Source organism: Panthera onca, chromosome D3 (genome assembly GCF_046562875.1).
Source record: "Panthera onca isolate mPanOnc1 chromosome D3, mPanOnc1 haplotype 2, whole genome shotgun sequence".
Classification (NCBI taxonomy): Eukaryota; Metazoa; Chordata; class Mammalia; order Carnivora; family Felidae; genus Panthera; species Panthera onca.
Genome location: NC_138350.1, coordinates 27,012,642 through 27,025,197, shown reverse-complemented (window position 1 = coordinate 27,025,197; position 12,556 = coordinate 27,012,642). Strand labels below are relative to the sequence as shown.

Sequence of the window (12,556 nt, the reverse complement as noted above, 5' to 3'; positions counted from 1 at the left end):
CGGCATTCCCTGCGCTTCCCGCGCTCTCCTGTTCCCGGCATTCGCCGCGCTCCCAGTTCCCGGCGCTCCTCGCGGCCGCCGCCCTCCTCACGGTGAGCCCCGCCCAGGAGGCGACCGTTAGCGCGGCCGGGGCCTGAGCGCCTGGTTCCGCCCACGCGGCCGCGCTATTGGGCCTAGCGCCGTGGCCGCTAGCGCTGCGCTTCGCCGATTGGCAGCCTCCGCAGCCCGCTCGGCGGTCCCCCCCAATGCGGGGTGGCCGCGCGCAGGGATTGGCCGCGAGCCGCCAAGGCCCTCCCTCTGCTCGCCCCGCGCGGCAGGCGGGTCCCGCCGACCGGAGAGAGCTTGGGCGGCCTTTCTAGATAGCGGTATCCGTGGCGGTAGCGGCCAGGCCGTGAGGGTCTCCCTGCTTTGGTCGGGCTGCGGGCAGCTCGGGCAGGCCGCGGGTGCTGGAGGTAGGTGCGGGGCGCGAGGGGCGCCCCGCGGGGTCGGGGCGGGCGCTGCGGCCTGCGCGAGGGCGCGCCCTTCCCCTCCCTCCTTCTCGGGCCGAGGGCTAAGGGCCCGGGCAGCGAGGCGGGGCGGGGCGGGAGGGCGCGAGGCGGGGCAGCCACGCGGAGTCCCAGTCTTTGTGAAGCATCATGGCCGCGGGCCTCAGAACGCGAGGCGGAGGTCCCGCTGTGGGGGGTGGAGGGGGGGCGGGCCCCAGGCCCAGGTGACGCCGACTCCGGTCGCACTCCCGCCCGGGTAAACAGCCCGAGTGTAAAGAGGCCCCTTACTCTGTGGGCCCGAAGCTGTAGCGTCGCTTTCAGGCGGGAAAGGTATGAACAAGAGTAGTGTTCGCCCAGGACCCTGCCGGGTGTAACAGTTTGGGAAATCTGAGAAGTCGCCCAAGTCTTTTTCTCCACCAAATGCTCATGGATTGAGTGTCACGTAGATGAACGGATTGTGGTTTTGTTGTAACAATGGTCGGGGTAAAAATAAACGGAGCGGGGCAACCTGTTGATAGTGATACCTGTCAAGTATCATTCGATGGACTTGGGTTGCTCATGGTAGGAATTTGATTTGCTGTTCTGCATGCTTGCATGTACCTTGTTATCTGATGCACGGCAGTCCAGGCTAGGGCTGGTGACTGTGAGGACAACCACCAGGTGGAGACCCTCTGTTTCCTGGCCGCAGACTGGACTCCAGTCACGGGGCTTTTGGCAGACTGGCCCAAACCCTGCCGCAGGCTGTCACTCACCAAAGAGAGTGAATGGCCAGTCAGCGGTGCGCCTGTGAGTACAGGATGTGAGGTCTGTTAGAGGATGACAAAAGGAATGGATGAGGTCATACTGCTGCTGGGTTGGGCGGGAGGCTGCAGTGTGAGAGGCTTGACCGAAAGGCAGCAGCCCCAGCATTGTACATCACAGCTGCTGCCTCGATGGCCACCCCAGCAAGTGGACTTCAGTGAAGGGTGCTATCCAAGCCTGTTGGTTTTACCCTATGTGCCAGGGATCCAGGGGAGCCTGCTGCGAGTCTCCTGATGGCTCACAGTCCACTTGGCAACCAAGGTTTACGTCCATATGTTCAGTCAGCTGAGGCAGTAGTGGGGCCGATGGCAGGAGTCACTCTTTGAGCCCCTTTACGGCCAGGCACTCTGTAGGGCACTTCCTGGGGATGATTTTATAATCTGACCATGACCTTGGGGGTAGGAAGCCTGAATTTCACTGGTTTGCCTGGTCTTGGTCCCTCATAGTAGTTGCCCTCCCCCTTTTGGTGGTCTCATCCAGGTTCCTGGCTTTAATGCCCTCTTCCTGACATCTCCCATTGCCTTCTCCAGCCCAGGCCTCCCTTCTGAGCTGCTGCCTCTTCCATATATCCATGTATTACTTTGATGTCAAGTAGCCACGTCCAAAACCAAACCCTGATCTTCACCCACCCCACAACATTTCTCATGCTGCCTTCATCTCCTCAATGCATGACAGCTTTGTTCTTGAGTTTAGAGTCACCTGGATTCCTCTCTTAGGCTTCCGTGCAACACTCAGGACCATTTCTTAACACCTCCAGCTTATCACGCTGCTCTGAACTGCCTGGTGAGCCTCTTAGTTCTTCTCTTTGCTCTCACCCTTGCTCTTCCCTCTACTCACCCATGGTAGTTTTTCTGGACACAGAATGGTACTTTTAAACTGTAAGATAGTGTAAAACCAAGGAAGTGAGGAGGGGAGCCACCTAGCCTGGGTGGTAAAGCAGCTTCACTACTTTCTAGCTGTGTGACCTTGAGCAAGTTGCTTAACCTTTCTGTCTTTAACCTCTCTCCGTGCTTTGTGAGAATGCCTAACACTCTTAGAACAGGGCCTGGCTGAGTGTTGGCTGCCACTGCTGTCCTTGGATCATGTGACCTCACTGCTTGGACCCTCTTGTCCAGTAGCCCATCTCTCAAGATAAGGGCTACAGTTCTTGTCTCACTCCACCCTTCAGCACACTGCTTTTACCTGCACTTCTGCCCCAGGGCCTTTGTTCTTCTCTGTTAACCTGGAACATCCCTCCTCCCACCCCCCTAGCAGTGTCACTCTCTTCTGCCTACAGATGGACTCTGGCTGTGCAGCCTTCAGTCTGCCCTTTCTGAAACTGCTTCCCCTCCCCCAACTCCTTGCTTTGTTTTCTCTGGAATACTTCTCACCATTTCTTAGTTGTTTGTCCATCTCTCCTGCTAAAATGTGAGCTCTGTGGGGCAGAGATTTTGTCCATTGTGTCCTTAGCATCTAGAATGGTTACATGTGCCACATGGAAAGCATTCAGCAAACACTTGTTGAATGAGTAGAACAAGCTTACTAGAGGAAAGTAAGGAACTTACCCAAGACTGCTCCATTGTGAGCTCTGAACCTTGAGCTGCTGCCCGCCCCCTCCCTCCCCCCCCCCCCCCCCCCCAAGGGCTGGGCAGGCTTTCCTGATCTCCCAGGGAGAAAGAATGGTCTCTTTCTCTACAGCTCTCTGACTCCACCTTCTGTACCTCTTCCAGGGTCATTATCATCTTTGCTTTGTGCTTTGATCCTGGCAGCTGCTTGGCCTTATAACATGGTGGCAGGTGTCCTCCTCCTGTACCACCCATTGTTTTCAACCCCCCTCCCCCCGCCATTTTCAGCCCCGAGAAGCACAGATTGGTTCTTGATCTGTGTTCTGTAGTACTGAACATGCTGACCTGTCTGTCCTTCTCTGAAATGATCTTTGTTGGTTGCCAGGAGACTGGCCTTATTCCACTTGGTGCTCCTCCTGCCTGTTCGGCTGTAGCCACCTTAGCGTTTACTGCAGTTCTGTGTCTTGTTATCCGCATGCTGTATTCCCTTGATCTTTAACACCTTTAACAGATAAATCTTTGGGGGAAGTATCATTAAATTTCCATTGAATTCAGAAATGTAAGGACATCTTAGAATCTAGGAAACAAGAGTGACAGCTCAGTGGTCATGGCCCTTCCAACTGCATCCAGGCAGTGGGGACCTTGTTTCTTGTTCGTGGTAGTACATCCCTTAGAGTAGATGGCCAGTGAATATTGATTGAATGAATTAATTAAATCTAAACAAATCTCTGGTTTGTATGTTGCATCACCTTGAAACTACAACCACCACCCTCTAGTCCTTCACTGTAAACTTCTTAAATGTGTGATGTCTGCTGTCTTCTGTTCTATCTGTGCAGCCAGTCAAGCTGCCCTGGGTGGGCATGGGCATGCATGTGCATATCTGCACCCATGTGCATGGCATGTTCATGCGTGTGTGTGTCAGCATGGCGTGGGAGTGTGTGTGCATACACATTTGCGTCTGCACGTGCTTCTCCTGCTTTGATGTCTGGCCCTCCCGCGGACCTCTGGGTTTTTGGATTGTCCCTCTGACCTGCCTTTTCATGTCATCCCTTTTGTTGTCCTTTCTCCGAAGGGAAGCTTCCCAGAGTGACATCCTCAACCCTCTTCTTGGTCTATGTTGCTTCTCTGGGCAGCCTCTCTCCTGTGATTTTGGCAACTACCACCTCGCTGATGTGTTCTGGCCTTCTGTTTCTGGGCCAGTCACAGTTGCAGAGCTGCCGCCTCAGACCTGTTGGACAGGTCTGCCTGGAGGCTCCGTCCATTCTCCTCTGCAGGCTTCTGCCTGAATACTGGAACACGGGGGACCCTCCAGGGGAGAAGCCTCATTCACCTTCAGTTCCCTCTTGTCTCTCCTCTCCACCTCTGCACGGTCAGCAGTGTGGTCAGTTCTGTGTCTTCACTGTTCTTGAGGGCTCCAGCCCTGTCAGCAGAGCCTCTTTCACACCTTTGTCCTCTGGCTTGGAGGACTGCCTTCTATGCCTTGGGCATAGGCACTGGGCCTGGCACAGCAGTCAGTCCCCTTTTTCAAATAGGGACTGAGTTGTGGTGTGTGAATCACTTGACCCTTGGTGGCTCCTTATTGCCCCCAGGATGGAGCCAGGCCCCAGATGGCACCCAGGACTTCCTATGCCTTGGCTCCAGCTGTCTCCTGAGGCTCCCCCGACCGACCCTGGCCAGGTTCCCTTCCCCACAGCCACCACCCCCTCCTCTACTGGGAACAGAACCATGCCACCTCTGGCGACCTCAGCACGCTGCATCACTGTCCCGGTCCACGTGCCACCTTGTGGGCCCAGGAGAGCCCTGGGGTCCCTGGGTAGCAGAGCGCCTGGCCGTATCTCTGAGGCCCTAGTGCCGCAGAGTTGAGCTGAGGGTCTCGCACTCGCCCTCTGACTGACCCAGCCCTAGCAGGTGAGTGGATCCATGTCGCTCTGATGGCCAGAGGGAGGCCACACACCTTATGTGTATTCTGGAAAGGGCAGCCTTGCACCGCGAGCTTGCTTACCTAATAAACTGAGTTAGGGGAATGCTGCGGTGAAGTTTAGCCTAGTTTTTTAAAATCTTTTTTGAGTGTTAAGATAATACTGTTTTTGTGCTTCTGAAGTAGGAATTACAGTGGACAATTAATATATTTAACTTTGGACTTAAATTATAATTTAGGTTTTGAAGGAAAAGCATAGAGCTAATTTGTTTTGAAGCCTAGAAGGTTCTCTAAGGCAGTAGTATTTTAAGTTCTTTACTACACTGTTAATAGCACTTGGTTCTCAGTGCCAATGAAGCAGAAGGTTTCTGTCATTTTGTGACGATGTTTTTAAATCTCTTTGCAGGTGGAAGAAGAAAGGTGCCACTTTGGCATGAAGACAGACTCGCTTAGTCGTCAGTCATTTAAGCTGAGTGCATTGTGATTTCCAATAATTGAGGCAGTGGTTCTAAAAGCTGTCTACATTAATGAAAAGAGCAATGTGGCCAGCTTGACTAAGCCGCCAGCGTGTGCAGCGCGGGCAGGACGGTACCCGGGTCTCAACGGACTTGTGCATGTTAGCTGTATAGATTTATGTAAGGTTTTTTAAAACTCTGGTCTTTTAAAATAGTCTTAACCACTTTTACTATGGAGACATATGAGAGTCCCTCTCCTCTCCCGCGTGAGCCCGCAGGAGAAGCAGTGATGGAGAACCGAGCTTGCCCCCTCCAAGCGCTGCCCCGTGAACAGTCTCCACCACCTCCCCTGCAAACGTCCAGTGATGCAGAGGTAATGGACGTTGGCTCTGGTGGTGATGGACAGGCCGAATCCCCTGCTGAGGACCCGCTCAACTTCTACGGAGCTTCTCTTCTCTCCAAAGGATCCTACTCTAAGGCCCGCCTCCTCATAGACCCGAACTGTAGTGGCCACAGCCCGCGCACCGCCCGGCACGCACCTGCGGTCCGGAAGTTCTCCCCTGACCTTAAGTTGCTTAAGGATGTAAAGATTAGCGTGAGCTTTACCGAGAGCTGCAGGAGTAAGGACAGGAAGGTGCTGTACACAGGAGTGGAGCGCGACGCTCGCGCAGATTGCGGTCTGGCCCTTAGCCCTGTCAGTGGAGACGTGCATGCTTGTCCTTTTGGCGGGAGTGTTGGGAACGGGGTAGGCGTAGGGGGTGAGAGTGCTGATAAGAAGGATGAGGAGAATGAGCTGGATCAGGAAAAGAGAGTGGAGTACGCAGTGCTCGATGAGTTAGAAGATTTTACTGACAATTTGGAGCTAGATGAAGAAGGAGCAGGCGGGTTCACGGCTAAAGCAATCGTGCAGAGAGACAGAGTGGATGAAGAGGCCTTGAACTTCTCCTATGAGGTATGTCGGCGACCCCTCCTTTGGAGCACTCTTAGCAAAACCCAAAGAGAGGTGTTGGGAACTGCAGCATCTTTTGAAAGCTGATGTTGCAGAGAAAAAAAACAAAACCAAAAACCCGTATGAGGTGGAATGACGTTAATGTGGAAAAGAAAAAGCCGTAAGAAGTCCAGGTTTTTAAGTTTTCCAAAGGTTTGGCTGAGTAGTCGACCTTGTACTCTTTATGCAACCTGAGTTGGAAGGTGCTGCCGAGAAGCACTTCCTGGTGGGATGTGCACCTGTATCAAGCATCAAGCATGTTGGTTGCAGTTGTCAGTTTCATCCTGTTTGTTTTTCAGATGATCACGCAACATAAAGGCATACCGAGGCCCCACTTGAGAGTGCCTCATTTCTGTGTCTGTTCTCACTAATGCTGTTAAATTTGCCTACGGTACAGGAACGCGGGCTCCGGGGGCCATGGTGTCTGAACAGCATGTTTTGCAGGATGATTTTGACAACGATGTCGATGCTCTGCTGGAAGAGGGCCTTTGTGCTCCCAAAAAGAGGCGAATGGAAGAGAAATACGGAGGAGACAGTGACCATCCGTCTGATGGAGAGACAAGTGTGCAGCCAATGATGACCAAGATTAAAACCGTGCTAAAAAGTAAGTCAGCCGGTTAGAAAGTAGAGTGTTTGTGGGACAGCAGAAGTGTAGGTTTGAGAGCCCTCGGGTGCCAGGTGGTGGTCTGGGCAGTGGGCACATATTTGATGGAGGACGGCCATGTCTGATGAAGGGGAAACAGATAAGACACAAGGATGTAACAGATGCATGACAACCCAGGGGCAGGTTGGGGTGTCGGCTGTGGATACACACCACAGAGTGGCTGGTGTTGTGGAGAGGAATGGGGAGGGCACTTCTGATGGGGTGAGGAGGAGGGAATGTTGTATGCTGGGAGATGACAAGATAGGCAACTAGAGAGTGTGGAGGCCGAGGCCAGAGGCAGGTACAGCACCACGGCAGGGGATGGTTGCAGTCTGGGTTCTGGATTCAGTAGAGGCAAAGGTATTCCGAAGCCGCACTTGGTTTTTGGGGGTGGTGGAGGGAGTTGGGAGGCACCCAGTGACATGCTTGTGCTGCTGCTTTGCCAGTGTGGTATAGGTCAAAGAGAAGTCGGTGTCAGTTTCTAGCTTTCCTGGCCTGGAGGTACCTGTGAGTGTCCAGGTGGAGATTAGGCAGTGGAAAGGGGCTGAACAGATGCGTGGGGACTTGGACACACAGTTGAGACCTTAGGCTGGGGGCCGGGTTGCAGAAAGTGGCCTGGTGTGATGGGAGGAAATTGAGGGGCCGGTGGTGTCCTGTCTCTGACTAGAGTGGACGTGTCAGCAGTGCTGGCTGCTGGCACGTGTCTGCCTGGGTTAGCTAGTGGTTGGAACAGAATGGGTGTTGGGTTTATCAGCTGTAGATGGGGATAAGCCTAGGGCCTCAGCTTCTGGGAAGAAGGGGTGTGGGGGCAGTCTTTACTTCAGTGCCTCCAGATATTTGCTTTGTACTCTTTCTGTGGTTTCAGCAATCTGAGCAGACAAAGTCCTGTTCATCCTGAGTGGCCCACAGGTTCACAATATGCCTGTGACTGCAGGCATGCCACTTGGCCTGCCTGCACTGGGCAGTCCTGTACCTTTCTCTCTGCAGCCTTCTCCACCTCACCCACCTGGCAGCCTGCCCCATAGTGCAGCCTCCCAGGAGCTGCAGCATGGGCCTCATGCTCACAGGCGGCGTGTGAGCTGCATGTGAGCTCTTCAGATGGCTGAGCCAACTTTATGACTGCTGGTTGTCACAGATGAGTGATCCAGGTGCACCTGCCAGTATTGCCATGTTCTGGTATCAGGTCAGGGGTTAGCACTGCTGGGTGGGGACCTGGCACTGGGATACCACTCCCTTTACCATGAGAGTCCCTGGTGCCATTTTATTGTATGTATATTTTTTAGATTTCATTTGCTTTTTTCCTTTTGTTTCTAAATTTCTTACTTGCACCCAGTACCTGTAAGATAATTAAGTTTCCGTTGAATCTTTGTGCTTTTCCCAGTAACCAGGCCTGTCAGTGGCAGATGTCAAGTGGGTAACAAGTCTTGAGTCTTTTTCTATGACTGCATGTTTACATGGTTTAGCAAGAACTGACTTAGAAATTTATGAATTGTGAGTGTTTCACATGCTAGTGAGAGCATGCAGCTTAGGTACAATGAAGGCATGTTATCCAGTCACAGGGAGCAGTGGTCGACAGACATGCAATTTATTAGCAAAGCTAACCCAGTCCCTGGGGTGCCTCTGGCCACAGCCAAGGCAGGCAGTGAGGAATTAATGCCCTTGATGCCCACAGCTGTGCAGGCAGCAGCTGAGGCTATGATTTGTGTCTTATAGAATCTCATCCCAGGCTCCTTCACGCACCACATGCTGTTCTAGGTCTAAGAGTACAGCAGTGAACAAGGTGGACAGCTTCCTGTGTTGAGGAGGAACTTAGATTCTATGGGTTAGAGCTATGTAAACACAACAATTGAGCAGAGTTTCATGCATAGGAGGTGCTGAGCAGCAGATGGGGCTGGGACAGGCTCTGAGGAGGGCAGGGTACTCCCCTACTCTCCTAGTTCTTAGAGGTTTTTTTCAATACTTGGTTGGCTTTACTGTTCTCATCTGCTTGTAATTTTGAAGACTTCCATAACTCGGAGAGTTTTTGAAGTGATTGTGGGATGTTCTTGTCTTTATGTAGGTCGTGGCCGTCCTCCTACGGAACCGTTGCCTGATGGATGGATCATGACATTCCACAACTCTGGAGTCCCCGTGTACCTACACAGAGAGTCTCGGGTGGTCACCTGGTCCAGGCCGTATTTCCTGGGAACGGGAAGCATACGGGTAGGGGATGCATCAGTCATGAATTTAGTCTTGTAAGTTTGCAGACTGAACACACACACGTTGCACTTGCATCGTAGCCAAGCAGAGGCAGGTGGAAGGCATCGGATGTTCAGACCTTTGGGGTCATCCTTGTAATCTGTGTTGCAATTTCACTATCCGCAGAAACATGATCCTCCTCTGAGTAGCATTCCCTGTCTGCATTATAAGAAAATGAAGGATAATGAGGAAAGAGAGCAAAGCAGTGAGCTTGCCCCCAGTGGGGAAGTGTCCCCTGTCAAGCCGCTGAGCCGATCTACGGAGCTGGAGTTCCCCCTGGAAGAGCCTGACTCCATGGGAGCTGACTCAGGGCCCCCTGATGAGAAGGACCCACTGGGGGCTGAGGCTGCCCCTGGGGCCCTGGGGCAGGTGAAGGCAAAGGTCGAGGTGTGCAAGGATGAATCAGTTGGTAAGTTTCCTTCCTTCCTTGTTGGTTGGGACCCATCTGCAGGGATGTGGCTATATTCCACGCCTTCCCTGCAATCACATTCCTACTGCTGAAGGCCACTTGTTCCTAGTTATGTTTGTGAGGAAGGGGCTTCTGGGGACCTGTGTCCACTCTTATGTGGCTAGAAAGGTGCGTCTCCCTGATCTTAGAACCCGCCTGGTCTGCAGGCCCCACATGGCCAGTGCTGCCACAGAGGTGGCTACAGTCAGTGCAGATCGGCCTTTTTCTCCAGTCACTTTTGTGACCTTTCCTGAAATTCTGGTTTTTCAGCAGGATGTGCTCTCCTGGCATTGTTTTGATTTACCTTGATGGGCCCAGAGTGAGCTTTGTCAGTCCATGGACTCAGCACTGGGGGATGGCCACTATTCTGTGGACATTTCCTGCTTCAATCCCACTATTGTTTTTGGCTGTGTTGGTGTTTCTCTTCTTTTTTTGTGTGTTTTTTAGCCTAGGCCTCCCCATTCAGTTTCTTTTTCTTTTAATGTTTGTTTTTGAGAGAGAGAGAGAGAGACAAAGTGAGAATGGGGAAGAGGGAGAGAGAGAAGGAGACATAGAATCCGAAGCAGGCTCCAGGCCCTGAGCTGTCAGCGTAGAGCCTGACGCGGGGCTCGAACTCATGAACTGAGAGATCATGTCCTGAGCCAAAGTTGGCCGTTCAACCGACTGAGCCACTCAGGCGCCCCTAGGCTTCCTCATTCAACTCTTAGTTTGTCTCTATAGTGGTGGCAGATCCGTTTCAGCCCACCTGCTGAATCTCATTTCAAGGAGGACTTTGTGTTTCTGAGGATTTTTGGTAATTGCTGTTTGGATATTGTCAGTATTGCTGCCCAGCCTGTCTTGTAACTCTTATGTATGAGGAGCCTAGAAGAGCTGGGATCAGGGGAGCACCACTGCTGAAGAAGGGGAGGGTGTCTCAGAGAGGGGTGGCCTCTGTGGAGAGAGGTGTCTGGGGAAAGGCAGGGTGTGTCACTAGCTCCCAGCTTCCCCAGTGGACAGACTGCGTTCTCCCCACGCCTGCCTGCCTGCTGTCTCCCTCCTTATCCACGTCAGCCTCCCCTGTCTTCTCTCCGGGTGCTGGAGCTTTTCTCAGGACCTGTCTGAAGGGAGCTTTTGCTTTCAGCCTTTATCGTAGAGGTTTTTTTCTTCATACTATCTTTTAGGCACACAAACACCTGAATGTGTTCCTGTTTTTTTGAAAACACCTGCCTTTTATTTCTAATTTCATTCCCATGGGAGAGGTTGACCACTTGTACTTGTTTGCAGACTCACTTCCCTGCATTCACGTGTAAAGAAATATGTGGTTTTGGTGCATAATTAAGTAGGTGCAGGTACGTTGTTTCACAGCTTTGTGTTTTAACCGTATATTCCTCAGTCTTCACACATGGAACTCCTCCCTCCGCTTCCACCGGCACTGCTCTTTGGGCTGGCCATGAGCCATGACAGTCCCTGCCTCAGGGCTTACACTTGAGTAAGAGACCAGTTAGGCTGACATGATTCTCTAGGATGTCCTGGGAGGGAGAGGGGTAGTGGATGCAACAGTAAAAGCAGGAGGCCCCTGGGAACTTCACTGAGTGGGGTGGGTGGTGAACAGTGGGGATGGGCCAGGGACTGTGTGGGGCGAGGCATGACAGGTGCCAAGGCCCAAGCCACCTGCTTGTGTTGCTGAGTGTGCTTGGGGCCAGGGTGCCGGAGGGGAGAGTGCAAGGTGTGCACTGGGTGCATAGCGCTTTGGCTGCTGTGGTACCTGTTTTGATACAGGGAAAAAAGGCTTGAAGGCCATCTGATTTTTTGTTAGTTTTTAAAGCTTTTTCTTTTTCTCCTTTTTTCTTATTGTTCTTGTTCCAAATAAACTAAAAGAGCATCCTAGAGGTTTGTAACTTGAGTAATTTGAGGAGCTGCCAGAGTGAAGGGACCTGATCCTTTGCTTTCTTTGCTCTTTGAAAGGAAAAGTGAAAGAATGGGGATGGTGTGGTGGGACCTGTTTGATGGGCAGCCCGTTGCTGCCCAACTTAGTGGGCAGAGAAAACATGACTCTTATGTTGGAAATTAGCAATTTTGTTCTCTGGTAAATCCGCACAGATCTGGAGGAATTTCGGAGCTACTTGGAAAAGCGTTTTGACTTTGAGCAAGTCACTGTGAAGAAATTCAGGACTTGGGCTGAGCGGCGGCAGTTTAACCGAGAAATGAAACGGAAACAGGCGGAGTCTGAGAGGCCCATCTTGCCAGCCAATCAGAAACTCATCACTCTGTCTGTGCAGGATGCACCCACAAAGAAAGGTGAGTTGGGGCTTGTAAATTTTATCATTGGCAGATTGATTATACTGTTGTTTTTCACTTGATGGTCTTAGAACATATGCTTTGTGTGTGAATTGCGTTTACTTCAAAGCTTATGTTTACCCTATGAATGCAGAGGTGCACTGTGTTCATGGTGGTGAGCCCCTAATTGTGAGTGAGTCGCTAACTTGGTGGTGCCAGGTCCCAAGTGCTAGCTTGCGGCAGGTCCTCATGCTGTTGCTGAGATAGGCCTTCTTGTCACAGAGTTTGTCATTAACCCCAACGGGAAGTCCGAGGTCTGCATCCTGCACGAGTACATGCAGCGAGTTCTCAAGGTCCGCCCTGTTTATAATTTCTTTGAATGTGGTAAGTTTGACCTCCCCCATCTCAGCCCCGAAGAATCCTACACCTTGCTGGGGTCATGGCTGGGAGGCGGGAACTGACCATTAGCCCCACTCTTTGGGATAGGAGTGAAAAGGCAGGGCAGGGAGAAGGGCACTGCAGGTGGGCAGGTCATTTTCACAGTAGTGTGCCCCTTCTGAGGGCCAGTGCCTCTGCTTCCCCTTCCATTATCCATGCTCCCTCCACCCCCACCTTCCGTTCATTCCTTGCTCCAAGGAAGGCCTCCCTTGCTGTGTTTCCACCTGCCCCCAGGTGGATGGAGTGGCCTTAGGCCTGCACTTCCCACCAGCTGTCTCCTGTGGCCATCCTCATCACACCTTTGTGAAAACCAGTTTATCCTTTTCTTGGAAGTCTGAACCC

At 52.3% G+C, this 12,556-nt stretch overlaps 1 protein-coding gene across 3 annotated transcripts in view; it reads left to right on the top strand.

Annotated features, from left to right (window-relative positions):
- Positions 1-283: 283 nt before the first annotated feature.
- Positions 284-12,556, top strand: part of DGCR8 (DGCR8 microprocessor complex subunit) — a 36,800-nt gene continuing 24,527 nt past the window's right edge. The window contains exons 1-8 of one of the 3 annotated variants that reach the window (XM_078435541.2): positions 285-452; positions 5,155-5,383; positions 5,482-6,155; positions 6,636-6,795; positions 8,894-9,036; positions 9,199-9,481; positions 11,600-11,797; positions 12,059-12,160. In XM_078435541.2, coding sequence (XP_078291667.1) covers positions 5,493-6,155; positions 6,636-6,795; positions 8,894-9,036; positions 9,199-9,481; positions 11,600-11,797; positions 12,059-12,160 — 1,549 coding nt within the window. In that variant the 5' untranslated portion in view covers positions 285-452; positions 5,155-5,383; positions 5,482-5,492. Of the gene's footprint in view, positions 453-629; positions 816-5,154; positions 6,156-6,635; positions 6,796-8,893; positions 9,037-9,198; positions 9,482-11,599; positions 11,798-12,058; positions 12,161-12,556 lie in introns of those variants that run through there. The other 2 variants (XM_060612920.3, XM_060612921.3) reach the window with 2 other exon arrangements.